The sequence below is a fragment of the Coniophora puteana genome (assembly GCF_000271625.1).
Source record: "Coniophora puteana RWD-64-598 SS2 unplaced genomic scaffold CONPUscaffold_14, whole genome shotgun sequence".
NCBI lineage: Eukaryota > Fungi > Basidiomycota > Agaricomycetes > Boletales > Coniophoraceae > Coniophora > Coniophora puteana.
The window spans coordinates 721915-749071 of record NW_006913066.1 but is presented as its reverse complement, the minus strand read 5'-3'; the positions used below and the strand labels follow the sequence as shown (position 1 = coordinate 749071).

At 51.7% G+C, this 27157-nt stretch overlaps 8 protein-coding genes across 8 annotated transcripts; 3 read left to right on the top strand and 5 right to left on the bottom strand.

Moving 5' to 3' along the window:
• The first annotated feature begins 810 nt into the window (after nucleotides 1–810).
• On the top strand, nucleotides 811–1649 carry CONPUDRAFT_168900 (uncharacterized protein). Its single transcript, XM_007775384.1, has 3 exons — nucleotides 811–970; nucleotides 1034–1514; nucleotides 1565–1649. The coding sequence occupies exons 1-3, from the start codon at nucleotides 844–846 to the stop codon at nucleotides 1584–1586; spliced, it is 630 nt and encodes a 209-aa protein (XP_007773574.1). The 5' UTR covers nucleotides 811–843; the 3' UTR covers nucleotides 1587–1649.
• Nucleotides 1650–1716: 67 nt separating this feature from the next.
• Nucleotides 1717–3967, bottom strand: CONPUDRAFT_158361 (MFS general substrate transporter; the record flags this gene model as incomplete). Its single annotated transcript, XM_007775383.1, has 12 exons — nucleotides 1717–1788; nucleotides 1854–1981; nucleotides 2030–2036; nucleotides 2096–2122; nucleotides 2173–2564; nucleotides 2620–2747; nucleotides 2802–2825; nucleotides 2891–3131; nucleotides 3184–3263; nucleotides 3316–3386; nucleotides 3438–3705; nucleotides 3771–3967. The coding sequence occupies 12 exons, from the start codon at nucleotides 3965–3967 to the stop codon at nucleotides 1717–1719; spliced, it is 1635 nt and encodes a 544-aa protein (XP_007773573.1).
• A 698-nt stretch (nucleotides 3968–4665) lies between these two features.
• CONPUDRAFT_168898 (LNS2-domain-containing protein) lies at nucleotides 4666–8703 on the bottom strand. The gene is made up of 8 exons (XM_007775382.1): nucleotides 8481–8703; nucleotides 7986–8424; nucleotides 7819–7932; nucleotides 6786–7771; nucleotides 6354–6727; nucleotides 6057–6296; nucleotides 5773–6000; nucleotides 4666–5715 (listed from the first exon to the last, which is right to left on the bottom strand). The coding sequence occupies exons 1-8, from the start codon at nucleotides 8688–8690 to the stop codon at nucleotides 4935–4937; spliced, it is 3372 nt and encodes a 1123-aa protein (XP_007773572.1). The 5' UTR covers nucleotides 8691–8703; the 3' UTR covers nucleotides 4666–4934.
• A 916-nt stretch (nucleotides 8704–9619) lies between these two features.
• CONPUDRAFT_111235 (FAD-binding domain-containing protein) lies at nucleotides 9620–11681 on the bottom strand. Its single transcript, XM_007775381.1, has 9 exons — nucleotides 11468–11681; nucleotides 11009–11408; nucleotides 10873–10949; nucleotides 10708–10821; nucleotides 10506–10652; nucleotides 10269–10438; nucleotides 10059–10197; nucleotides 9896–9994; nucleotides 9620–9834 (listed from the first exon to the last, which is right to left on the bottom strand). Exons 1-9 carry the CDS (start codon nucleotides 11648–11650, stop codon nucleotides 9694–9696), a joined length of 1470 nt encoding a protein of 489 aa, XP_007773571.1. The 5' UTR covers nucleotides 11651–11681; the 3' UTR covers nucleotides 9620–9693.
• Nucleotides 11682–12676: 995 nt separating this feature from the next.
• On the top strand, nucleotides 12677–14071 carry CONPUDRAFT_168896 (uncharacterized protein; the record flags this gene model as incomplete). The annotated part of the gene is made up of 3 exons (XM_007775380.1): nucleotides 12677–13180; nucleotides 13235–13568; nucleotides 13633–14071. The coding sequence occupies exons 2-3, from the start codon at nucleotides 13490–13492 to the stop codon at nucleotides 14067–14069; spliced, it is 516 nt and encodes a 171-aa protein (XP_007773570.1). The 5' UTR covers nucleotides 12677–13180; nucleotides 13235–13489.
• Nucleotides 14072–14895: 824 nt separating this feature from the next.
• On the top strand, nucleotides 14896–17538 carry CONPUDRAFT_168895 (MFS general substrate transporter; the record flags this gene model as incomplete). Its single annotated transcript, XM_007775379.1, has 18 exons — nucleotides 14896–15074; nucleotides 15122–15156; nucleotides 15217–15286; nucleotides 15334–15347; nucleotides 15397–15577; nucleotides 15629–15662; nucleotides 15718–15817; nucleotides 15869–15898; nucleotides 15953–15963; nucleotides 16013–16116; nucleotides 16168–16432; nucleotides 16491–16581; nucleotides 16636–16684; nucleotides 16736–16854; nucleotides 16914–16948; nucleotides 17003–17091; nucleotides 17152–17373; nucleotides 17428–17538. The coding sequence occupies 18 exons, from the start codon at nucleotides 14896–14898 to the stop codon at nucleotides 17516–17518; spliced, it is 1719 nt and encodes a 572-aa protein (XP_007773569.1). The 3' UTR covers nucleotides 17519–17538.
• Nucleotides 17539–17702: 164 nt separating this feature from the next.
• On the bottom strand, nucleotides 17703–19417 carry CONPUDRAFT_168894 (uncharacterized protein). Its single transcript, XM_007775378.1, has one exon. It carries the CDS (start codon nucleotides 19342–19344, stop codon nucleotides 17986–17988), a length of 1359 nt encoding a protein of 452 aa, XP_007773568.1. The 5' UTR covers nucleotides 19345–19417; the 3' UTR covers nucleotides 17703–17985.
• Nucleotides 19418–20617: 1200 nt separating this feature from the next.
• On the bottom strand, nucleotides 20618–22253 carry CONPUDRAFT_139724 (uncharacterized protein). Its single transcript, XM_007775377.1, has 14 exons — nucleotides 22222–22253; nucleotides 22092–22116; nucleotides 22009–22041; nucleotides 21861–21957; nucleotides 21780–21805; nucleotides 21686–21719; nucleotides 21588–21620; nucleotides 21447–21523; nucleotides 21340–21397; nucleotides 21208–21288; nucleotides 21050–21157; nucleotides 20955–20995; nucleotides 20875–20900; nucleotides 20618–20815 (listed from the first exon to the last, which is right to left on the bottom strand). Exons 4-14 carry the CDS (start codon nucleotides 21946–21948, stop codon nucleotides 20632–20634), a joined length of 756 nt encoding a protein of 251 aa, XP_007773567.1. The 5' UTR covers nucleotides 21949–21957; nucleotides 22009–22041; nucleotides 22092–22116; nucleotides 22222–22253; the 3' UTR covers nucleotides 20618–20631.
• Nucleotides 22254–27157: the final 4904 nt, after the last annotated feature.

Genomic DNA, 27157 nt, shown 5'->3' with positions numbered 1-27157 from the left:
TGTATAACGCCTAATTTGTTCCAAGTTGAGTGTAGCATATGGTTGTGGAATAGTCCTCCGGATGTGCAGCCTATATACTTGGCTTGATATGCGGACCACAACCTACTCGCATCTCGTTTTTATATAGCCAACCCGGTGTAGTCACGATATCACAAGTTGTACGTCTCGTATATGTCCCTATCCTGATGTAGTACCCATATCAGCAAAGGAGATACTCAAGATACCGGGGTGCGAGACCGATGCAATATGGTCGAGTCATTTCGGTCTGTTATTAAAATAATTTCGCCGGGAGTTGAAAACAATATGGTGATCATTTACGAGCAATGATATAGCGACCTAAAGGTGCTCCTAGATCCTGCACCCCCCTGCTACCGGAAATGGTCACAATTCAGCTTCGATATCGGACTGATTAGCCCCATCCACCATATGCTAGCAATTTCCCCCTCGCACGGCCGTGTAAACGAGCCGTTCTACGCGGTGGTCCGAGCCTCTCCGTGAAGCGAGAGCACTGCGTGCTCTGCACCGCCTGGTCAATATTATTGATGGGCGCGAAGATTGACACGAACATGTGCATGAACACCAGTCCCGGTGCCGCTATAGATGGCATCCTACAGATCCCTACTGCATTCAACGTCGATTCGTTGGTTGGCCGTCGAGGATGAAAAGGGTTGAGATCCAATCCGCGAGATCCGGGATAACCTTGGGATCTCAGGATTCACCTTGAGATTTTTCCGCACTAATCGGGGACCCACCCAGAGACCCCGATCATTTCTCAAGACATGACTCCTGAGATTCACTTACACGCCTTCAGTTCTCCTGGATTCGAGGTTGAGGCGTCAAGACATGGTCAGTAGCCCACATCGCACGAGCCTCATCGTCGCCATCGTTGCTCTGCTCGCTGCCAACTGGTCCATCCTCATCTCTTACCGGGCAAAAATCCAAGCACTCAAACCCAAAGCTGTCGATTACTGTGCGTTCCTGCCGCGCGCTGTTCGTAATGTTGCAATAACGTCTCTGACATTGGACCTGCCAGCGTACATCGGGGATGACTACCCCGCCTGGTTTGATGTCCCCGGAATCGACGACCCCATCGAAATGACCTTCGCCGAGAGCTCGTCCTATCCAATGACGGGCGAGCGTGCGCAGGCACTCTACATCTCCATGCGCGCCTCCTACTCGCACAACGGCTACGTGCACCTGGGGCCAGACCATCGCTGGTTCGCCGTGTCGATGTTCCACCAATTGCACTGCATCAATCAAATCCGAAACAACATCGTGGACCCCGACGGGCACACCGGACGACACGCGGCCAAGGGACACATTCAACACTGCTTGAACTACCTCAGGCAGTTCTTCCTGTGTCACGCGGACGATACGCTGGAGCCGGGAAACTTCCTGGAGCGTGAGCATGCTATGGGCACGATTAGTCACACAAGGCAGTGTCAGGATTGGATGAAGCTCGAGGATGCGACTGAGGCTAACTGGCAAGAGTGGCTTGCGTTCAATGCAACATAGTGAGTTGATTTTTGCCCTCCAAACATGGCATCTTGCTCATAAGCGATAGTCCGTATCCCCCTGAGTCGTAGCGCAAGCGGCTTGTACTATGAACCTTTTGTATTTGTACTAAATCCGATACCATGCAGCAGTCATCCTACAATTAGACGACTATATTGCCCAGTTTTTTCGCGCAAGTCCAAGAGTCTGGCATACTACACACTAGTAAGCGAACCTAAAGTCGAGCCGCCGATTACCTTCATCGCTAGTCGTCTCGATGTATGTCCGTTGCTCCTGCAATGATACCATCAAGTGAGCAAGACGCAGTATTAATGCTAAAGCAGCGCGGGCGCCAGTACCTTTTCTGTCATGGCGTCCCACTTGTCCTGCCTGCGGCGGTTGACAGTTTGGTAGAAGAGAAACGTCAGAACGTACAGCACGATGTTCATGGCACAGATTCCAATCAAAGCGCGATTACCATACTTATCTGGGAAAACATTCAGAGAACATAAGGTTGACATAGACAAACACGTACAGAGTGGCTGCGAAGATCATTGTACAGAGATCAGTTCACGTCAACATATAATCACATATGGCCTACCGCATCGCTGGCTTGATAGATGTTAGCCTACAGCTTGAGTTCAGAGCGGCATGGCACAGATAGAGATGTGAACGTACATATATGATAGCGCCGGCATTGACAAACATGTTGTACACACTTGCCGAGATCGTCCGCGTGCGCACGCCTCCTGAGTTGCGCGACGTCCACGCGACTTGGATGGGATGCACGAACGGAAATCCGGTAATCAGCGTGACGACGGCATAGTATGTCCATTGCGAGGTCTCTGTGTTGAATGTGTAAAGAGCGATGAGGAGTGGCAACGCCCAAATTTGCAACAGCAGACACGAGATCACACGCGAGTTGATGACCTCAGAGAGGTACGATGCCGTCAAGAGTGCGAGTAAGCCGATGATAATGGACGGGATGGTGAGGAGGTTGGATTGGATCGTGTCAAATCCGAGGTGGCGAAGAGATAGAGTCAGATAAAGCTGTGGTGGACCAACAGGAACTGACATTTGCACTCAGTATTGAGTCCATGTGTGAAAAATGGCAGTTGAACGTACTCATATGGACAAGACCCAACAAGTAGAGAGGCCACAATCGCCAATCTGCCAGTGCATCCATGATCATCCGCAGAGTCAGGCCCTCCCTATTGTGCATGGAGGACTTTCCGGGATCATCGCGTAGGACTCTGCGCCGTTATCAGTAAGTAGACCACTAAAGTGGTAGGGATCCGCAGCATTACCTATTGACCATAATAACCTCCTCTCTAACATTCGTCAATATGAAGTTGAGCCTTGATATATAGAGATGCGTGATATTTGCGTTAGTCACCTTTCCGTAAACCACCCTTTGGGTCGGAACCACGCCTTAGTTTGCGTGGGCCCTGGCGGCATCATGAAAAACGATCCGACCCCTACGCAAACTGTGATGGCGCCCTCGATGAGGAACAAATATCTCCAGCCCTCCGGATGATTGGGGTCTTGAATGGATAGGATCCCCGTCGCGAGGAACGCGCTCACAAGTAACGTCAGATAATTGGAAGAAACGAAAAACCACGCCATCCGGATCGGCACTGGATACCATTGAGTCAGGCATCGAACACGAGTGAGAATCGAACAGCTTACATTCGGTCTTCGTGTAAAAGTAAGATAAATACAGCACAATATCTGGAATAAAGCCTCCCTCCAGCGTGCCAATGAGGAACCTGACGCAATTCGTGACCTCTCCACAGCAGGCAGAAATGGATGACAGCTCACCTTGTAGCGAGGAATGAGGCTCGCCCTGAGAGCCAATACTGTGATAATGAAACAGCACTCCACAGCGTAATCTGGGGTATGTTTTAGCTGAACGGGTACTAATGGAGCCGAGCGAAGCCCACCTGCGCCGGAATCCACACATCGGGACCCACCCGTTTTGATATTAGCTGAGACGGTAACTCCGCAAACAGGAACGAGAAACGGTAAAGCGTGTTCCCAAGGTTGTAGTCATCCGTCGTCATGTGAAGGTCGCGGAGGAAGTTGTCCGTGTTCGCCTGGGAGACGTTCGAGCGATCCAGTGAAAGGGCGAAGACCATGAGGCAAGCCCATATCATGATTCGAACGTCGATTTTGCGGACGACACGCTGTAACAGAACAGACGACGAAATTCTGCAAATTAGATGGTACAGGCTTGACATGATGAAGAACTCGCCCGCTCCTCTCTCCACGTCCACCGTGCATTGGGATCAAATCGGTGGGCGTTCTCGTACTCGAGGGGAGGTCGATACACCTCTAGAGTCACTGGATCATCAAACACTGAAGGCTGCGTCGCAATGTCATCGAGGTTCTGACCCCTCCGGCGAGATGCTCCAAGGATAGGGATCTCGTAAAACCGCAAGCTGTTCTTAGACGAGCTCTTTTCAGCGTCCATGTCGTCGGAGGGTCAGTGCCACTATCTTGAGCACAGTGCAGATCAAACGCTCAGTGAAGTGCTGTTATATATCTGAACTTGAGAGAGTCTCAGACGCACGCCACATCACGCCCACGGTCTCCGATGCGTTGGGACACGTCGAGTCTGGTCCCATGAAGAACCCCAGGCCCTATTCATTGATTGATATTTGGTCTGACATAAGGAGATATCCGTGCTTGCGTTTATGCGTCAGCTAGTGCAGGTGAGTGCAGGGTGGGTGCCTTTGGATGATTGAAGAGGTGCGTTGAATGACTCACCAGAGACTCGCCCTCACAGGCTCACACGCCGTGGTCGAAACAGGATGTCAAAGTGGCTGTTTATCGGGCCATGCCGCGGCACGTGGCACATGCTGACGGAGACTCACTTTTAATTCCGCAATACCAGCGCAAGCCGCTGTGGCCTCCTCGCCCTATTCCAAAAAAACATCGGTATGCTTGCGTATAATATATAGCCGTAAGTCTCAATGACGCTGGAACTATTTATACGCACCACTTGCTGAGCAACTATGCACTTCATTTATCTGTGTTTCAAAGCTTCGAGCTGCATCAATGCATCACGGTCCCATCCTCTTATTCATGGGCCAGAGGCAATCCTCTTGTGTTCTTTCCAAGCAACAGATTCAACAACAGAGACCATGCAGAGCGTGTATTGAGTGCGGTGGTATAAAGTGCAAGATTAAGTATACTCCAAAACTACAACTGACCGTTCGACCACGTAAGTATGAATGCCATGCGTACATGCAAATGAAAATGCTACCAAACGAGATTAATAGTTGACAAACACAAGAAAGCAGAAGAAAAAGACAAATTAGAAAGCCACGGAATGCGATGCTTCGATGCAGGCAGACATGACCCCAAATACTCGAACCCACCAGTGCTGCCAGTCGCCGGCGAGTTCGAGGGTAGAATGCGAACGGAGGTCCCCTCGCTCACAGGAACGGTACGTTCTTCATCTCGCCAGTAGCGAAGAAATCCTCGTCGAACGCTTCCTCCGCAGCAACCTCGTCGACCTCCGCACCCTCGCCCTCCTCCTCGCCCTCGTACCCCTCCCGCTCCGCGTCCTCCTCATCCTCCATATCGAACTGCATCTCATCATCAAGACTCCCAGGCATACTCGTCATGCTCGTACGCCTATGCCTCTCCTTACGCAGATCAATATCCGCCTCGTCGTCCGAGTCGAGGAACGTATGGCTCGACCTCGACCCGCTCGAGTTCGAGCGGAGCGAAGCGAGGCTGGACGGCGACGGCGCGTTGCTGCCGCTGCCAGCTCCAGCGGCGGTCGAGGACGAGCTCGTCGAGAGCGCACCGGCGAGGCGCGAGCTTAGCCGCTCAAACGAGGACATTTGTCGGAGGTGCTGCGCTGCGGTTCTCGCCACTTCGCTTTCCTGCGATCCGTCTCCGTCGTGAATCGACTTGTACCTCGGGTGGCGGGCTGCAGCGGTGGCGTCAGAAGCCGCTGGAGATGGCAGCCTCACGTTATTCGCGCTGCGTGTACCGACGAGACTGAAGTTCCGGAGGCGGGCGAGCGTACTCTGATTTGAAGTGTCGGAGCGGGCACTCAGTGCGGGTGACGGAGGCGCCAGGACGAGGTCAGGAAGCGGGAAGTCTTGTATGGCAGGCTTCCAGTAGTTGAAGTCCGTGAACTCCGCCGCCCACTTCCGGTGTATTGGCGGGAACATCTGATCGACGAGATCGGTCATGTGAATATACCTATCCCATACGCCCATCAGCTTTCTTCAGAAACAAAGAAAAAGGGAGGGCACTCACGAAGACTTGTACCCGGCAAGCTCGAGGAGCTCCATCTTCACCTCACCTGTCGAGTCGATCGTGAAAATACGCGAACTTGGCACGTTCACGCTCCGGTACGACAGCGCGTCCGTGATACGGTTTCCAAAGCCGGCATAGAAAGGCGTCCGCGACATCTCTCCAAAGAGCCGCTGGATATCGCGCAGACAAGCCATCTTGAAAACCTCTGGCTTTCGCATGATCACCTCCCTATTCGATCCCCCGTCAGATCACGACCATCGCCCACATTCTCAAAGGGTACTCACCGATGAAGCGAAGCCATAAGCCGATCAGGACTCATAATAACGGGCCCTTCAGGTAGTTGATAGTCATTCTGCTTGACTCCTTTGAGGTAGTCCCGCGTCGAATCCGCCTGACCGATCGCTCGTGACGTCAGGTACATGATCTTGTACCCATTCTTGGTGATGTCCGTATAGAGCTTCGCGACACCGAGATGAGTCCAATCCCGACCAATCATAGTGAAGAAGTGTCCTAAACCGTCCGACCTGCATTCGCCCCAGTATCAATATATGCGCGGATGAGAGTGGGGTGAAAAAACGCACTTGGTGATCGTCCCGTCAATATCCGACACCACCACCTGGTCCGTCGAGTCCCAGACAAAGATGCGAGCGGTGCACGCAGGAGCAGCCGACGCAGACAGCGAAAATGTAATCGAGTTCGCGCCCTGCTTGAGCTCGAGGCTCTTCAACTGATCCGACGACAGCCGAAGCGTTTTTGCAAACCGCTTCTCCTGCACCCGTGCTGTTGCCGCTGCCGCTTCCATGGCTGCCTTCCTGCTCACCGAGTCTTCAAACATACTCATCGTCGCGCTCCGGTGCTGCGCACTCGGTGTACTTGGTGGTGCTGACGAGCTACCATGTGAGGCGGCAATCGATCCGGCGGCGCTGCCTGACGAAAGCCTCTTCGCTGGTAGTGCCTAAGACGACGTCCAGCTTAACGTCGACGGCCATATCATCATCAAGTCTAGGACTCACCCCATCGACTGTATTCGCATTCCTCAGTTCAGGGCGCACTGGCTCAGGACGGACCGGCTCAGGCACCACATCCGTCGTCCGGCTCCGACTCCACCACCGCGTCCAACTGCTCGACGTCGGCTTGCCATTCATCTCGGGCGGCTCACTCGTCGCGCGCTTCCAGCTATCCGACTCGGGCTCCGACAGCGGCTCATCCACCGGGGACGACGGCGGGAGCTCTGTGAGGTACCCCTTGGGCGCAGCAGCGACCCACACCTGCAACGCGTCCATGAGTGGGGACCCGTCGTCGCGCGTGATGTACTGCCCGCCCGCACAGCGGATGACGAGCCGCTCGTCCTGCACGATCTCGACCCTCTCTACCAGGTGTGCATAGTCGACCTTGTTCTCGTCGAACGCGCGGGCAGCGCCTAGCTCGTCCCGTCCGTCGAACAGGTGGTGGTCCGCCGTGTCGATGACGGCGAGCTCGAAGTTGACGATCCTGTTCTCAATCCACACTTGGAATTTCGTGGGGTCGTCCTGCTGTGCGGTGAGCTGTCCGCCTGCGCCGTAAACGTCCGAGCTAGCCGTGTCGTCGTCGATATGAAGGTCGGGTACATCGTCCGTGTCGACAGGAGGTAGTTGCGCACGGATAGTGTGGGGGCTGCCCTCCAGCTCTGGCGGAACACTGCGAGAGCGCGTGAGGAAATGTGTAGCTTCGTCGTGCTCGTTGTCGACGCCATCATCTTCGGGAAGCGCCTTGCTCTTCCCTTTGGCATCTGTGCGGCCTGGCTTGATCGGCGGGAGCTGCATGAAATGGGTTTTCGTCGCGGACGGTGTCGGGAACCCGCCCCACTCCCAGGAGTACTCCTGCATTGGAGTGCGGTTGCTCTCCAGGAGGTCATGGTGTGAGATCGGAGAGGGTTCATCTGGGGATTCCGAGACAGCGCGGCGAACGATGCTGGGAAGGTGGGATGTTTCCACTTTTGAGGGAAAAGGTACACTGACTCCTGCGGCGGGTCAGAAAGGGATACGGTAGTCACGATTGAAGGCTCACTATGGGAGGAACTCGATGCAGCCGTTGATACCGACTCGGAGGTCACTGTCTCGTCGGACAAATCTCGGGCGTGTGGTGGTTGGGAGTGATATCCAGCCATGTCAAGTGCAACACCTGCGACCAGACGTCAGGTTGAGCCGACGTTAGGAGTAACTGCATGTGCTCACCATCAGTATACATGACATCTGGTGGCTCGATTTCGGGGGGTGAAGGCTCGGATGCAGCATCTGCGTGCGCCGATGGGTCGTTGGCACCTGGAAAGGGTATATGGGGTAGTGTACCAGCGGGGTCTCCGTCATTAGATGAAACAGGTTGCGGACTTCCTGTCGGCGAAGACGTCTTGGGTGCGTCGAGGTCGAGGAAATCGGGCTCTTGCATAGAGTCATCCGCACGTTCTGTAGTGTCCGGGCTGCCGTCTGGGGATTGCTTGGCGCCAAAGCGACCTGTCTCGATTTCGACGTTCTCGTTCGAGGTTGCTGAGAGAATTGGGGAGGTGACGAGGTCTTCTGGGATGTCCTCGTCCGTCTCGAACACGAAGAACGCTTCCCCGGCGTCTCCGATCTTCATGCTGAAGGGGATTGCCTTGCCATTGACGGATACGTTGACCTGTGTGACAGACGCTCCACAACCAGTGCAAGTGATCCAACGTTCGCGGGACGCACCTGCTTTTCGCCCGGCCTCAGCACCTGAAGCTTTCCAAATCTAACGTGAAATGGAGAGCATGCAAACTCGTAGTCTCCATTGTCCTTGGCTCGGCGGATGACAATCACGTCGATGGCACCGGTAAGGGTAGAGGGATTGATCGGTGGCAGGTCCCTATAGTATTGATACGGAGCGCTGATTGCGTTGACCGCGCCTCGAAGATAGTTCATCTAGCTAGTCGATGTGGAGATTCTATAGGGAAAGAAGATGGAGGAGGGAGGAGGATGAGGACATAAAAGTGCTGTTGTCGGTCGGTACAAGACTCTGTATTATCGGACCGCGCCACCATTATTAGGCGTCCCCAGGGGCCGTGACGCGCACATTTGGGGAAGGTTCCATGTGTTTTTCGCTCTCCATCCCCGACACCGCGGGTTAGCTCCGACAGTACTCCGAGCCCATCTCTCTTGTGTTTACGACCTTGTTATCCCTCTTCCATCCTGTCTCGGTCATCGCTTTCACCGACCCAAGCAAGTATATTCTACGCTCGATGTTGACCCCACCACCGTATCGTTCCCCATACCCCAGTCGAGTCACTTTCTCAGGCGCATACCACCGACTGGGGAGTGGGGACAGCGGTGCTCTTAGGGGCACATGACAGCCCCAAGGCTCGGAACAAAACTTACGATTGTCGATCAAATGACAGGCCCGACTACTCCGAGGAACTCGTTCCAGACGTCGCTAATTGACGGTGAAGTCATCGTACGATGTTAAATAGAAACACTTTGTGGGGCATGACGACATCATCATCGACTCATACACGATACAACTATGTCGTCCTCGTTAACACATAACTGAGCTCAAGGTGAGCCTCAGCCTCATCCTTGTTTCTCGCCTGTCGTCTGGGAATGGCGTACACGATCTTGTTACAAGACCCGGTCCTGATCATCGATTGTGTCTTGCCAGGTCATGCTCCGCGTGAGGCGTTAGCTGCAAAGTCGCCGCTTTACGGATACGGACTTTCACTAGATGTTGATGAAGCATCAAGGGCGCGTTCGCGCTGGGTATTGATCACAATCCCATACTAATACGGACTTCTCTCTCGTCAAGCTCCGTGAGTGAAGCATCAAATGCGGCGAGCGTGTGTTCTTCGTACGATGGCCAGCGCGATGCAACACTTCATGTTATTATGTACATATATTACAGCATCTTAATCCTATACACTTCATCCAGTTCTCAAGCCTTTGTTGGCTCAATGGGGAACCACTTGTTGAACACCTTTCCAGGATCATACTTCGCCTTCAGCCCCTGAAGCCGCGCATAGTTGCCTCCGAATACATCTTGTGACCTCTCATTTCCGCTCCCGTAGTTAGAATACTGCACAAACGAGCCGAGATGAGCATCGCTGAGTCTAGAATGAAAGAAATACGGAACATACCCCTTCCGTGCCCTCCCCGCCCTTGCCTTTTACGCTGCCGCCGAGCTTTTCCTCCCGTTGATCAACTTCAGCCGCTCTGGCACGAGCCCACTGCAGCGCCTACAGGAACGGATCTTAGCCCCGAGCGCTACATGCACAACTTGGCTTGTCCTCTATAACGCACCTTCTCATTCAGGTCGGGATTTTTCCACCTTGGGACGAACAGCATCCCGAACCCGGCAGCACGATTCGCAAACGCTGTATCCCCCGACTTGAGTTTTCCAATATGATTGTGTGGGTAAAACTCTATCACGACTGACGACCTGTTCCATCGCGCGGTGGTGAGTTATGAATCAAAGGTAAAGGGTGTGAAAGCAGGAGAAACATAGCGCACCCCGTGATAGCTGGGTCTGCGGCAAGGTCCTTGACGTCCTGCTCGTCTGAAGGCTCCGCGCCAACCAGCTGGGAAAAGTCCTTGAACAGCTTCTCGAAGCGTGGAATATCCCAGTGGTTGAACTTCGTCGCCTTGAACGCCTTGTGGTCTCCAGCGGTTGTCATCAAGTTCTGCGTAGCGCGGGCGTAGTCAATTATCATCCATGCGTCGTGAAAGAAGCTGGTAAAATAGGCGCACCTGCAGTGTATTCGCATACATGTACGGGTGCATCCCAATCTCGGTCCCGGGTGGACCATTGCCTGGGTTCATTGCGAGGAACTCCCCAAAGCTCTTCTTTGCGTCTTCTTCGCTTCCATTGTAGAATGGCAGGAGAACGAGTCCGGGCTGTTGTGGAAGATATATGAGGTGCGGTCAGTGCTAGAGTGAGACGGAGACAGACCCCTAGTGGACTGCAGCCTATGAAGATATTGGCTGCTTCGTTGTCCTTGGCCTGCCTGAACCAGCTCTGGGCAGCATTGAAGAACGGCTCGAGTAGAATTGGAGGGAACGTCATCTGTGTGCCGTTTCAGTGAATCAAACATCTCTCGAAGGTAGAAGTGCCTACAAGTCCAGTCCATACTTGGCCCACTGGATGTGTCTTGAACGTAAACGAAGTGACCGGGCCAAAGTTCGATCCACCGCCTGACGCACTACCCGTTAGCAGAGTGCTCCTGATAGCACGAGCTCTCAAAGTCGCGTACCTCTGATGCCCCAAAACAGGTCCATGTAAACACCTTTGTCGTCCGCGTTCGCAATCGTTCCGTCGGCGAGCACAACTTGCGCCCTAACGAGATTATCAATGGCGAGTCCGTACTGGCCGCTGAGGAATCCGTATCCTCCGCCAACGGTGAGGCCTCCAACACCCGTACTCTGCACAGTCCCGCCCACCGTCGCCCGGCCGTGCTTGCTCAGCTCCTCGTCGACCTGCTGCCAGACAGCCCCGCCACCAACTGTGACGAGCTGCTCCTTTTCGTTATACGCGACCGTGTTGATGTGCTTTCCAAGGTCGATCAGCACGTCATTACTGGCTGACGCGCCCGAGCACGAGTGTCCGCCGCCCTTGATGGCGATCTCGAGGCTGAACTTCGTGGCGAACGCAATCTGTGGGTTGATATATTTGCGATGAGGTGAGGTATTCCAGAAAATGGATAGGGACGCACGGCTTTGGAGACCTCGTTGGCATCGCGCGGACAAAAGACGTACTGAGCCTCCCGCCGAGCGGTATCGGACCAGTGAGCGATCGCCTCCTTGTACTCCTCGTTCGCGCTGTGTTCCGCCTTGGTAAGAACGACTAGACCCTGACTGCGAAGCTCGGCGATGTAGCGCTCTTTGTCTTCAGTCATCGTCGCGATCCTCTATAAAGGACAACCAATGAGTATGGTGTGCTGCGCTGAGTTTACTTTAGGGGGCACGTACTTATCTCGTCGCTTCCGGTCCAGAACAAGGCAGTGGGCGTGCAATTATGCTGTCGTAAGCAGTTTCATTTGAGCGTCTCGAGGCCTCGTGCATCACAAGAAGGTGCTTCTAGCTGCGCAGGTGGCTAGGACGTACGAACCTTGTGGGTGTGAGCCAAACAGGCATTGCATCATCCGTCAAGCTATGGGGCGCCAAACAAGCCAGAACTCATTTCGGAGTCAAACGTCGAGAATCATAGAAGACTTGCAAGTTGCTCAGTTTCGGCATGCCATGCTGTAATACTATTCGGCTGGGCTTCACTGTAACGTCAATCATCCCTTGTGCAACACAGAAAATGGCTGCTTCAGTGAAACCATCGGTTCAAGAAACAAAGCAAGAGATAAAAATAGACTTTTCGATCAACATCTCCGCGCGCCTGTGGCAGTGTTTCTGATCGGATTCGCCAAACCTTACCCTCGATTTGGCTGTGATCCTAGATGAATCGATGATCCCAAGTTGCATCTGAAACCCCGAGGTTCCCCGCACACACTCGAACCTCTGTCTCGATCTCCTACCATCGCCCAGGACCACCCCAGTCGGAAAGATTTTTGAACTTTGAAGAGATAACGCGGCTACCTCGATAGCAATGAAACAGCTGACCACTCCACGCTGCTGCGTGCTGTCATGACAATGGGTGCTGTATGTTTACCCGGCATGCTGGAAAGATCTTCGGCTTACTTTTTTCGAGCAGCAGCCTGAGCCAGCTTGATAATGTGTACCACGAGGTTGAAACTCTTTACTGAAGCCAAAGAAAACATTGACCTGAATATCTCGTAGACCCTGCACTCTAGTGCCGCTGTGGGCTACTGCACTGTTATGCTTAATTTCGCCACACTTGGTGAGATCTCCGAGCTACCTTGTGCCCACCACAACTTAAATCAGCATACCTTTGTCGCATCATACTCGCATCATGCCCTGTCTCAAAATGTCTGTACCATCCTCAATACGAGCTACGACTAAAACGTCCTTTTTAGGCTCAACTATCAGGCTGTGCACGGTGTCCTCGCGTAGATTGCTCGCAAAATGACACCTGAGACATGAAACCGGACTTCCCGGAGGGTAACTTGACACTTTCGTGCACAGCAACCCAGAGATCGTGCTCGCTGAGCACCATGGCTCCGAGGAACAGGACCGAAAAAAGTTCTGATAGGCGCTCGTCACTCCCTAGCCTGGTGGAGTTGCGATTCACCGTCCTGCCGCAACTCCTCATGTGATGATTGACCGCGGCAGGTCGCTTTTGTCAAGATTCAACATTTAAGAGTCAACTTCGATCATGTTCCAGGCTCATATTGGGGCAGAGAATGAGGATCTGGACATCGCCTCGCTCATGCCGCAAAATGAATTCGCCTATGTGATACGGAAATCGGGCAAGATGCGTGGCCGTGCAAAGTAGGGTCCGCGCTGCGTTGGCCTTTGGGGTGCGTGCATTCATCGGTGTCATTTCGACATGTCCTCACACCACACTTACCCAGTGACACAGTACATGCAGTGCCTCTGCCTCCGAATCCAATGGCTGTGAGGCACGGAGTCACGCTGCGTATGCTCGCGGAGGGCGCGTGCATTACGGGATAAAAAGGGCGCGTCCGCCTTGTGCTGATTCCTCTTGCCGCACCATCAAACCCGCACTACTGAAGCCCAGGCATTTAATTCTGCATCTACGCCCAAACTTGCGTTAACGCCTCTCACACAACCTCCACAAGTCTACGATCCCCTCACTCCAAATCACCATGCGCACCTCTGTGCTCTTCGCCGCTGTGTTCGCTGGCGCTCTCGCTCAGGCAGCTGTTCTCCCCGCCCGTAGCTCTGGTTAGTGGGACACATTGATTCACCATCATGGACTAAACTGATGGATTAACTTTACCTACTGTAGACACCGATGATGCTTACCGCCGTGCCATTATCGACGACTGTGGTTACCGCCGTGCCATCGATACCGATGATGCATACCGTCGTGCCGTCGACACCGACGATAAATATCGTCGCGCGGTTGACACTAACGATAGCGATTGCTTCTACCGCCGCGCTGTGGACACTGACGACGCATACCGCCGTGCTGTCGATACCGATGATGCATACCGTCGCGCCGTCGACACAGACGATGCGTACCGTCGTGCGGTTGACACCGACGACGCCTACCGACGTGCTGTTGACACCGATGATGCGTACCGCCGTGATGTGGAGCTTCCTCACGATATTGATTACGCCTATCGCCGTGACGCTGACTCGGACGATGCTTACCGCCGCGCTGTGGACACTGACGACGCCTACCGTCGTAGTGACCCTCACGAAATCGACTACGCCTACTAAACAACATATTATTGCTGTTGCTGCATGCCTTGAACATTACCGACTCTTAGATTCATATCCAAGCCATATTCATGTAAAATTCAACTTAGGATTACGGTTGAGATTTTGGTCTCAGTTATACCATCTACGATTTCGAAGAAAGGACATTCTAGCAAAGGAATCTGATGGTATCTGTTATTTGATGAAGTGCAGTGGAGTAATTAGGATGGTAGGTAGCGCCATGAGTCGACAAAGTCGGAGAGTGGTTGGAGAGTGGGGCCGAATATGAGCACAATATAGAGGTGACTAAAAGCTGAATACACGCTTTACCATCAGATACTGATCAACAAGTCTACGTAACATTGTCCCAATGGATGTCCCATGAGGTTGCATGGGACTGATCGTAGATCAGAAAACAAGGGAGGTGTTTCCGCAGTGCGACTGCGTGCCTGTTAGGCGCTTAGATAGACTGGAAGAGGCATTCTTCCGATGTGAATGTGTGTGGAAGGTTGCATTGGGCGCTGATCTGTTCTGCATCTTCCGTCAGTGCGCAAAAGCGAAATGATGCGCCCTTCCCGCCTTCAGCGGAGGTTAGCGCCCGTCAGCCTGGGCGGGGAACTGTCAAAACCAAAAATGAAATGCAATCAATGACGTAATAGGTTGTGCGATCTTGCTCTATATTTGGACACGTTAGGATCCCCGGAATTGCTTCCGAGGTCAAGGTGCTTCTAGCGCCTCATCAACATGGCCTCAACGGCATTGGTGCGCGGTCCGCAATTATGCGCCCAAAAGTCAATTGCAGCGTTTTGCCTCTCATTGCAGGTCATCTCGCTTTCCTCTAGACACCATGTCCCTCGAGCTACGTGCAGGGCCAGATACACTGGTCGATGGCACCGAGAAGGCCGAGTTGAGCACGACGCGTCTCGGGAGCGACGTGGCCATAAAACAGGAGGAAGAAGGTCAGGGGAACGCGTCGGAGGGAGCTGAGCGGTATCTCACAGGAAAGGAACTGGTGTTAACCTTCTCGTGGGTGATAGTCAAGCAGCGCTCTATCGAAGGTTGACGTATCTCAGCGGCCTGTTACTTGCGCTACTAGTTTCGTCCTTAGGTACGCGATAAGAGCAAGCAATGGTCACTAACATCACACTGAACGCTCGCCTTTTGTCAGACTTGACAATCGTAGGCACTGCTCTGCCTACGATAGTATCCGACTTCGATGCGTTAGGACAGGTAACATGGTGCGTGCTCTGTCCATTCCCGGTCTCGTGACTAAAGAAGATACAAGGGTGCCAACAGCATGTACGCATGGCATTTTCTTCCGAGGATGAAACACTGAACAACGGGTCAGACCTGCTCACGACGGTCGCTTTCACACTTCCTACGGGCCAGCTGCTCTCATTATACCCCACCAAATACATTTACATCCTCTCGATCGTGATATTCGAGCTCGGGAGCCTGCTTTGCGCTGTGTCCACTTCAATGAACTTCTTGATCATTGGTAGAGCTGTGGCAGGAATCGGAAACACTGCGTGAGTCAGTTGAGTCCAATGCGCGGTGTCAAAAGCGCTCACAAAGACTAGCATCAATGTATGCGTCGTTTGGGCCATTGCTCAGGTGTGTTTTGCAGCACGCGTCCTTCGTGTATCCATCTGAACCCGCGATTTTCTAGATAGCTAGACTCGAGACTCGACCTGCGTTGTTTGGGTGCATCGGTGTCATATACGCGCTTTCGTCTGTCTTGGGACCCCTCGTTGGCGGCGCATTCACAGGTGAAACTTGCGCAAGCAACTTATATGCCCATGTCTTACTTCATATTCCAGCCCGAGTAACCTGGCGTTGGTGTTTCTACAGTGAGTACACCGTTCACCTGCATTCTTGAGCTGTTGCCGACCATCCATCATTAGTGAACCTTCCAGTAGTTTGACTCTCCTCCAATGTGCTATGAAGAAACTGACCCAGAGAAGATTGGCGTCGTCACGCTGTTCATTTCCTACTTCATGCCCCACAAGCAAGCGCCTGCCACTCCGAACTCACCAGCCACCATGTCAACGCGTCGCAAGCTTCTCGAGTGCGTTTCATCCTCCACCCTTGGGTTTCGTCTTACATGTTGCAATAACAGGGTTGACTGGATCGGCTTCCTGATCTCCCTCGGCACTGTCGTCGCATTCCTCTTCCCTCTGCAATTCGGAGGCAACACCTATCCATGGAACTCTGCCAACGTCATCGTGCCGCTTGTGATCTCCGTAGTCGGACTCGCCCTGTTCCTTTGGTGGCAGGGGCGCATGGGTAACCGGGCGCTGTTGCCTTGGCACGTCATCCGGCGACCCCTAGTGGCCTCATCGTTCGTTGCGTTCTGTAACTTCTATGGGTTGATGGTCGGAATTGTAAGGATATCAGCGCTTCTTATGCTTCGATGCGGATGGTGACTGATCGTCTTTGTAGTATTACATTCCGCTGTGGTATCAGTCACAAGGGCGTAACGCGATACAGTCTGGCATCGACATACTGCCGCTCCTTCTATCATGCGTTGGAGGTACGCACGGATTTCTCCATAGTTCAGGATGTGGGACTCATGTGCACCTTATAGCTTCAATTGTGGTTGGTGCTTTCGCGAACGCGACAGGACGGTACTGGCCGTGAGTTACATCTTTGCCGGACCTGACGTCGTTTCTTACACTTGTGTATAGTGTCATGGTCATCTGCCCTCTGTTCTATTCGATAGGTTCAGGGCTGCTGTACACGCTGAATATCGGTTCACCTGAGGGCAAGCTCATTGGCTACCAGATCATCGCCGGTATTGGCATTGGTTGGTTGAATCCACATCATGCGCAGAGCGCCCCACTGATGTGAATCCATCCATCGCAGGCTCCACGCTCCAGATGCCGGAGATATCAACTCAAGTAGGCCGAGATCTCAGGCGAACGAACTCTATGTGCTGACGTCCATCGACATAGGCTGAGCTCGCGCACGAAGAAGAGCTAATTCCCCAAGCTACCGGCATGTGCTCCTTCATCGAAGGACTCGGCGGTGTCGTCGGCCTTGCGTAAGCTTCGCCCATCCATCTATGACATGCATTCATCTGACACTCATATAACGCATATAGCATCGCCGGTGCAGTCTTCCTCAACCAACTCACCTCAAACCTGCACCAATACGCGCCAGAGCTCCCATCGTCCGTAGCCGTGAGCGTCCAGCAGAGCATCACGTACATTTTCACTCTCCCCGCAAGCGAGCAGGGCGCCGTCGTCCAGGCCTACGTGCGAACGCTCGACCAGGTCTTCCTCGTCGGCGTGCCAATAGGGGCTATTTCGAGCTTGGTTTCTCTGTGAGTCTTCTATCGCGCCTAGAGACGTGATAGAGATTCTGATGAGGCGTGTAGGACGTGTGTACACAATCATAACTTGAAGACGAGGACGCCCACTCCGCCGCCAGAGAAGGAAGGAGGGAGGTCCGATACGGCTGAACTTTAGTCGTTCTCGTCGTGTTAGCTACAAACATCACTTCTATCGCTCCAACTTCGCTGTATATCTTTCTATCACTTGCAACCGCTCTCATCATCAACGTCACCTTGACTATTGTGCCTCGTGCTTGAGAATCTTAGAGATGCTCCCTCGCTACGTTCTCATGCTTGAGCAATGTTGATGATGTGGGGATAGAAGACAGAGTTCTACATTTAGATGCATGGTATAGGTACGATTGTGCAATGGTTACTTGTATGATATGGTATGCGTGAATCAGATGAGTATGCTGATAGGTGGGTATGAGACGTCAATCGATACATCAGCTACATCATGAGGACTGTGCAAGAGTGTCAATCCGAGTCTGGGTCATAGCACATCAAAAGTCGTGGCGACTGCGTGAGCACCATGTGCCTACGCGTCGCGCGAGCCTACTCGGAAATAGGCTAGGTAGGGTAGAAAACGCAGGCAAGGCCATGTCAAACGGACTTCTTTTCGGCTTCGGAGTGGAATGAAGCACTATGCTGCAGCCAGCCCTCGTATCCCGACTCCGCATCCTTAAACAGCGTCAACAGCAGCTCCTTCTCCTGATCGTTGAGATCCTTCCCTAGGATCACCGCATCTACCTCAGCATCGAAGCCAAAGCCCTCTTTGCTCTGCATGCGGTCGACGACGGCCTGCTTGAAGACGCGCCACACAAGCGTGTCGTTGGGAATGAGCTCGTTGAGGAACTTGAGGGGCTCGACGGGCTCGAGGATGAGCATGACGAACACGGCCATAGTCGTGCGCGTGCCGAGCGAGTACTTGCGCATGCGCGGGTGGCGGAGGATGGAGTCCATGAGGATCTTGCGCTGGATGAGCATCGAGTCGAGCGAGGACAGGTACGAGTTGTACATCCAGGACACCGCGAGCGAGCCGATGAACAGGATCTGCCCGAAGAGCGTGCCCTGTGGGATGAGCAGCAGCTGCGCGACGAACTGCACAGTGAGCAGGAGCCCTGCCCATCCGATCATGCTGTACTTGGGCTCGCCGTAGAAGCTGAGGCAGAACTGGCCGCGCGTGACCGCGTTCACGTCCGCCTCCGCGCCCTTGAGGACGATGATCTCACCATTGCTGGCGGTGAGGATGCCGTCGCCCGACGGTGCGCCCGGAGCCGGCTCGGGGTGCGTGTATTTGAGCTTGCCGGAGCCGATGACGAAGCATGCGATGCCGCTCGTAAAGATTCCGTAGAGGATCATGACGAAAGTGATCCAGTCGGCAACGAGGGCGCAGCCGACGCAAGCGCCGACGCTGACGAGGATGGGAAGGAGAGCCAGGATGCCGGAGTATGTGCGGAGGAGGGTGGGGTACATCTCTTTTTCGACCGGGTTGAGCTTGACAACGGTGACGCCAACGGGAGCCGACTGGCGTCCATCAATCTCCTTGGGCTTGTGGTCCTTGCATTCGTCCACGAAGAGCGCGGCGATGTGCCCTGTTTGGTCGATGACTGAACCGGACTTTGCGCCACGATACGTGGGCCCTTTGAGGTTGTTGAGGCCGAAGAGTTCTGCAGGCTCGACGTTGGCGCCAGGGAATATACCATCCCATACTCTCGAGTTGGCAAGGATCCCGTAACGCTTCCCAATCTCATATGAACCTGGGGTGTTGTACCAGCCTAACCATCTTCTCCCCCTGTATACGTGGACGGTGGCCATGGCGGAGACGGCGACGTCGCCACCGAAGAAACCTGCGACACCAGATGCATCGAGAGTGAAGTCGGAGTCGGCAAGAGGGAGCTCGACGGTGGGGTTGCTGGTTGAGTGGGCGGCGCCCTCGAGAATGGTGGGGATAACAGGCATGTTTAGTTGTGCTTGCTGGAAGTAATTACCGGCTTTTTAGATGCGTGGACAGGGCATGTAACATCGAGCAGCGTGAAAGGCGTGAAAGGGAGGAAAATAAGGGAATATAGCCGAATGACTAGGCGAGCACTTATGAAGGGACACAGTGACATTTGAGTTGAGCCGTTAGGCAACAGCGTGGTAACCAGAGCAGTGGCGCCATCACGAATGAGGTTCGTCAATTGCCTCCGCGGAATCAAAATGAACACCGTCACAGCACAGCTGCCACGGCCGCCGGTCCTGGCTTCGTCAAAGGTTACTAGTTGGAGTTTCTGGATAGTTATATATGTTTCAGAGCGTTAGGAGCGTATGTCCTACCCAAGGCGCTAACAGCTAACTTGAAGTAGTAGCGGAGAGACAAGCGCGTTTGTGCCTTGTCCTTCTTTAGGCGTCTCTTCAGCCTTTTTGACAGCAGCGGCAACCTTAATCCTAGTTAGGCAACTGATTACAATATCGTGTTCCTGGGATCTCAACAGGCGTCTAATGTCGGAACATATCGACATGTCATTAGAATAGAACCTTCTCGGATATGCTTGTCGTTACGCCAACATGGGGCAAGTAAAATAACTTCTTCCCAGTGACAAGAGGTTAGTAACCCGCAGAGACCAAGGCTAACCAAGGCCAACTAGTATCACGACCGAAAGATGAGCGCTAAACTGCAGAAGGGCGGCCCTCCTGGTTGATCCGCCCACCTCATGGCTGATGCATTCAGCGCACTGGCGCTCCGTAAAGAGCGCTCCTTACTATATATCGGTTTCTTGGCCCACAAGCAAGCGCCTCAAACGCACACAGTAAGTCAACTTGGGGCGGTTCTTGAGTGGTCCCGCGATGCGGAAACTCAGAGGTACGCCGATTGCACAACGCCGTGCGGCGCAAATGTATTGGTTTCTCTGACAGCCAATTTATCATCTTCTGACTTCTTACTCTACATAGCTCTACTTGACTACCGCTCTCATCATCACAGCTATACCGGGAGTCCGCCCCGAAAGCGTGACCTTCGTGTTCCTATAGCTCGAGACCCGTGATGATGCCTGTGCAACCTGTGTGAAGGAATCACAATCGTTGATATCCCATGATTCGCTTCGAGCTAGAGTTTATCAAGCTAAGCCCTTACCATAATCTATCCTATGAGAAGTTATTCCCCGTTACTTGTCAAATGAGACGGATGACGAGATGAACAGGCCGTTTTTCGATAGTCCTGTAAGCATCCTACGGGTTTGTTCAATAATACACTGGCGATTATACGTGCTATATTAATGACGATTCCTGCGATAACATCACTACACTACTAAATATTGTTCGGTCTGTCACAGCCTGCCCCCCTGTGGACTGTTCCTCTGTCCTCTCCTCGACCCCTGTGGGAATACAGCTGTTTTCCTTCATACGGAAGAGTATGCGGCATGAAAGAACGCTATGCATCACTACCTGTGGACTGCGGGAGGCAGAATATTTGTTTCAGCTCCAGCCCGCTGTGTGATGAACTACTCTTACGCATTGAGAACCTCGCTGTACGATTCCTGGAAGAGGTTAGAGGCACTTCAACTGATGAGCTAGCGTGTTCAAGTACGTACAGTTACCTTAAAAGACACCACGACATTGGTGCTGGTTATCGCTGTCAAACCCTTCAGCTTACAGCGTAGTCTAGATGGACCGTCGCAATCCTTACCCAGTACAGAGGCCATGTATATGATTCCATCCCTGTAAAGCTTTCGCTGAAAAGCACACATATTGCTCCTGTCCATATGGCGTCTCAGGACGATAAGAAACAGCAAAGCTGTTATCCGCATGAGTCTCTCGTGAAGGGATGAATTGCCACACGTTTACCATATTCAAAAATCAACAAAGCGCTGTAGGTGTATCCTCCGGCGGCGGAGGCCGCGAAGATACATGGGTTGTAGTCATCAACTGCCGAAGTTCTTATCACTTTGCATAGCCAGCGATTAACGAGACACCGACCTGTGCCGGGTAACTCAACGTGGGAGAACAGCAGCACACAAACCACAGCGCCCAAGGCCTTCGGGGATCATAAGTAAACCTGGGATGAATCACCGTACGCCACTCACTACACCAAGCGCCGTCAGGCCAAACAGGACAAACTTGTTGCGCTCCCACAACGCATGAACACGCACTACAATTAGGCCTAAGCATTTCAGAAACAACGTCTCGTCAGCAAACACACAATCGCGAAACAAAGGCGCTCTTACATTCCGCTGCAACTATGCTAGCAATATGAATACCTGCACAGAAGACATATGGGAGTCAGTTCTCGTGGCTTTTGGGAATCAGCTTAATTATTTCTCACTATTATCAGCAATAGCGGCTCCCTCGCACAGTCCCTATCCGTCACGTAGCAATTCAGTGACATCGCTGAGCTTCGAAGCAATGAAGCCCATCACCTCATTGTTAGACATGAGAAATGCCGCTAGAACTGAATGTCAGATATCACGCAAACTAGGACCAACGAGGATCGAACTTACATATTAAAGTGAAAGCCGTTCCAACAAAAGGCGTATATCTCGCGATGGTAAAGACCATTCGGGAGAAAGACCAGCGTTTTCCGACCATGCATGAGACCTAGGAAGCCTTTCAACGAATGGACATCGTAGCAGCATCCGGCGGGCACACCTCTTTGTTCAAGGTCAGCAAGTAGTCGTGGACCTGGGTCCGGATTAGCCTATGACTTGTGGAGGGATTCTATAACTACGCACGAGAAGAGCTCCGGCTGCCACTTGACGCACGGTTTCAACCAACACCAATGATAGAGCACCTCAATCGCTCACCATTGAAAAACTGTATCAGTTTCTGTCAGCTCGGGGCACATTGAAACAGTTGATACACACACCTGAGATGTGTGCCGCCCATACGTCTCGTGCATCATCGCATCGCCTGAAAATTTGTTTTAGAGGGGGGAGAAACGCGGGAAAAGGGAAATGTAAGCAGAGCGTTATGTATGGGCATGAAGGCTTAACAAGGTTCTGCGTCAATGGGAGTCGTGAGAGAACAAGAACGAGACCGATCAACAACCACTGCCTTGGGGATCCATTCATGGTGGGATGGTCCGTCACTCATTCACCGAAGTATGATGAAGACGCAAGGAGGTATGATGCAGTGGTGATGGAGCGCGACTAAAGAGGAAGAAGGGCCTTTGAAATCTGAAGGCAGGCTAAAAATGTGTCGTCCATCTCGCACCGCTGGCAATACTTGTCCCGAACATCCAATGTTGGATGAGACCATGATAACCCTCCGAACAATCTGGACAGTCCATTCAGTCATAGACCATGTGGAGAAATGAAACGTATACACTCGTGTCCCCGATCTATACTGGTGCTTCGGGCTTGATACGCATCGAAGCGGCAGGACCAGGAAGTCCTATCACGATCCTCCGATGGGTCAGGAATCAGCAAACCCCCATGAACTTCGAAACGCGGTCCAACATGATTTCGGGAAACACCGATCGACAGGCTTTTTCTTGTTTCATGCCAAGCGTTGATAAAACACGGCCCTCACGGGCACACCTGGATCCGAAGTCCCTAGAGTGTAGCCTCCTTGTAAGTGTGGTTCTGGCATCTTTTATTTGTTGCATAAAGTCTACGACGTCCCATGCCTAAGTTGCCAGTAGTACTTGCCAAAAGAATCCATCCATACAATTATAGTATGCAGCAAGTCCATGGCTCAGCGAGCCAATTCCTTTTATAAACAAACAGCTCTAATTGTGGTTTCGCTTGTGTATAAGTGGTATGCAGGGGTTTGGTGTGCGATCGCATGCAGTTGTGTCTTTATCAAACCAATAACTACTGACAGAATATTTGAATTCTCAGCAGAGATGACTGTGAATATGACAACCACCCTGAAAGTTGAGACTCGAGAGGAAGGCAACTGCATCACCTGAACTGATGTCCCATTGGATGGCGAGAGGTAACGGGAGAATAATGGCAAAGGGAAAGAGGTCCGAGTCGAAACGGTTTGGAAACGATAGGTCGAAACGGAGCGAAGTCACAAACTCCATGCCTTGCATAATATCACTGAAAAAAAAATAGCATTATCCAGCCACTAGGACGCAACACCAATGACAGGGGCACATAAGTAGCATAAAGCAAGTATAAGTACGAGAGAAGAGATCAAACAACAAAGACGAACGACAGAGACAGGGGTTATTCCCCGAAACGGGGTACGGAGCAATGACGGAAAAACGGGATACGGGCCGCGGCGGCAATCGGACCGGGAAGAACGTAGCTTAGGCAAAACTTCTTCGTTATACCTGTCTCCCTTCGGATCCAGGAATATGATAGGTGTAGCTAAACAAACCATGGTTCTGGGCTTTTACCGCCATCTGGCCGTCGATCGGAGTTGAGCGGAGTTGAGCGGACTCAAAACTTCTGATGGGATCTTGCGGACGCGACACTGCAGACAAACGGCGATTTCACCCGGGATGAAATTTGAAACCGAGAGAAAGAGGCGGCGAGATGAAAGCCTTTTCCACCGAGCTTTGGAACCCTCTTTTGCACAGGGAAAGATATTCTTTTAGCCAACATTTGCGTCAATTTTGCGCTGGTAAAATGGACGGGTTACCGAATTTGGACTTTAACTTCCCGATTTGGACGTGTTTCTATCTAATCTCCGCACAGAAATGCAAACTCCGAGGCAAAAATTTAACTTTTCAGTAACTTTTCGCAAAGCAAAAGATGGGTGAAAAAGGCTTTCATCTGTCCGCCTTCTTCAATCACTTTTTGTAACAGAAAAATCGCAGTTTGTCTGCAGTGTTACCGCCATCTGGCCGTCGATCGGAGTTGAGCGGAGTTGAGCGGACTCAAAACTTCTGATGGGATCTTGCGGACGCGACAACCACTGTACATTTCAACGTGACGGCTTCCCAATACTTTGAAGGCTAGTTAAGGTAGTTTCTGGACCCGATATATACAGGTGTGGCGATTTCTACTAAGAGGGAGTTTCCAATTAGTCCCGGTCTATATGCAGGTAAAGCAGAAGGCCAACTTAGCCAACAACCTCAAGGTCCCATGTTCAAAGATGGCTCCGTCATTCCATTTCCAAACCCCGTCGGGTTGCGTGCGCTTTCCTTCAACCGAAACAAAATACGGCATGATAGGAGGGAATGCATCACTATTTGTGGACTGAGGTTAAGTCCATTTTAGCTGACGTTTGGACTGAAGGGTACCAAACTGTACTAACGCATCCAGGACTTCGGAATAACCATGCTGTATATCATCGGGTCGATCCTATAAGCAGAAATTTGGACAAGGACGCACCGGAACAGCCCAGGACACGATAATATTAGCGACGCTGAAAGCTGTTGGTTCAACAGTTATTACAGCTTGACGGAGATTCATCAATGGTCCCAGTGCTCACTCATGATGCAGATCATGTATGCAATTCCGTCCTGGTAAAGCTTTATTTGAAACGAAGTGAGATGTTCGCGATCTATATACCGCTTCCTGATGATGAAACACAGTAAAGCTGAGGTACTTAAATATCAGATCAGGTACTGTCGTATGGGCGTGAGCACATACTAAGCTCAAAAACCAACAGAGCAACGTAGTCAAGGCCCCCGCTGTTGCTTGCTTCAAAGCTGCACGGAGAGTGTACCCAGTCTGAGCCTAGCGTCACGAACCTCCAGTGTCAATAAGTTAGCGATCTTTGATAAACTAGGCACTTGCTCCGTGGCTCCTCAAAGGCGGTTGGAGCGAAAGACAGCACGCAAGCTACAACCGTTAACACCTGTAATAGGTAAGTCAAGCTCTTCATCAATGTTTTTCCTGTCTCACCATTCCGATACTTCCCAAACTCATTAGAATGAGTTTTCTGCAGCCCCAAAGTACATACACACGCATGAGCAACAAACCTGGTAAGTTTCATGGTTAATCAAGTGTATGGTCAAGGTGACCCTAGCAATTACAAACCCTCCGCGGAGATTATGCTAACAAAATGAATGCCTGAAAGCAGTACAAATGGATACATGTCAGATTAAGTTTTGAAAGCAAGCACAGTAGGCTCACCACTATCTGCACTATCAATATGCGAGCACAACTTCTACAGACAAATTAATATCAAGATGTCCTCGTGGATGACAAAAATTGCGTTTGACCTCGTTGTTTCGTATGAATGCCGCTTGAACATAATATCATCAGACTATCTAAAGCATACAGTAAAAAGTAAGTCACATACATGCTAATGTGAGTGCAGTGGCCGGGAAAGGTGTGTATCGTGCGGCTGTAAAGATGATCCGAGGCATGGACCACCGTTTTCCGGACACCCATGATAGCTGTGGCAGCCATATAAGTACCTGAATATTCTTGTTTCGGACAGAACCCTACCTCGTCGTTCAACGTGAGAGCGTAATCATAAACCTGCATGGGCAGTAAGCACAAGATTTTTGATGGGGACGACAGCTTACCAGCAACGAAGCGGCCGCTACTTCAGCTCGGTTTCAGTCACTGAATCACATATCCAACGGATGGCATACCATTGAAATACTGCCCGGGCCAGTCAATATTAACATCAGTTCTGCGAGCGTAGAAGAGAAGCGCACCTGAGAAGTTTGTGATCCATATGTCTGTGCCATCTCGTTTTGTAAGTTAAAATTCGGGGGGAAAGAGAGGTACACCAGGAGTTTACATTTACCCTGCACGACCTTAAGTACATGGCGACGCAGAATGCTCTGCCTCGATCATGAGCGATTTCGATGTGATGCGACTGCCACTCGACGCCAATAATGGTGCACCATCTCTTGGCCGAGATCGTCGTTACATATAACGAGAAACACGTTATAGCACCAGATGGCCTTAGCATCGAAGCGGGTTGGGATGCGACATGCATGATACCGGTGAGGTTCATGGTTGTGCAAGTAATCACTGAGGGAAAACGACCATGTTATCTGGGGCGAAATCAAGAAGAAGTGGCGAGATGAAAGCCTTTACCTCCGAGTTTTGTGCTCCTTTTTGGCACAGGAAAAGGGTTTCTTTAGCCAATAATTATGTAGATTTCGCGCTGGTAAAAATCACGGATTACCAAATTGACACATACTTTCCCAATTTGGACATGCTAATATCCAATATCTGCCTTATAATGCAAACAGGCGAGTATTTAATTCCAATCAGCTTTTGCTGTAAAAGGCTTTCAACGGTCCGCCTTTTCAATCACTTTTTGTAGCGGGAAAATCGCAGTGTGTCTGCAGTGTTGTAGACGCAATCTCAACGTAATTACAGCTTGCTGATGCTCTGAGAATTCTTCAAGGCGTTTTCTTGACTTTGGTACGTATATCTATTGCTAAAATGGATCTTGCGAATCGTCCCATGATCACCCATAGGGTACAGTGTAGTTTCAACCTCCAGGTTCCACACTACTCGATGGCTCCGCCGTTCCATTCTGAAAGCCGGTTGGGTTACGCCCGCTTTCCTTCAACCTGAACAGAATACGACATGACAAAACGGAATGAAGTGCTACTTGCGACCTTCATGAGACTTTTTATCAGCATCCGACTTTAAGATCAGGTGTGTCAAACAGTGCTTACGCGTTTAGAAGCTCCGAATAGCTTTGCTGATTTACATTTAGCTACCCCTCCTGAGAAAACACTCGCAAGAGCATACCTCAACGCCCCAGATGATTATTATATTAGCGATACTGATCACTGGTGTGCTTATATTTAGCTTATCTTGCCTCAAAATGTCATCAAAATTCGACTTACTCATGATGCAAATCATGTACGCAATCCCATCCCTGTAGAGTTTCGTTTGAAAGGACGTGAGATGTTGGGAATCCA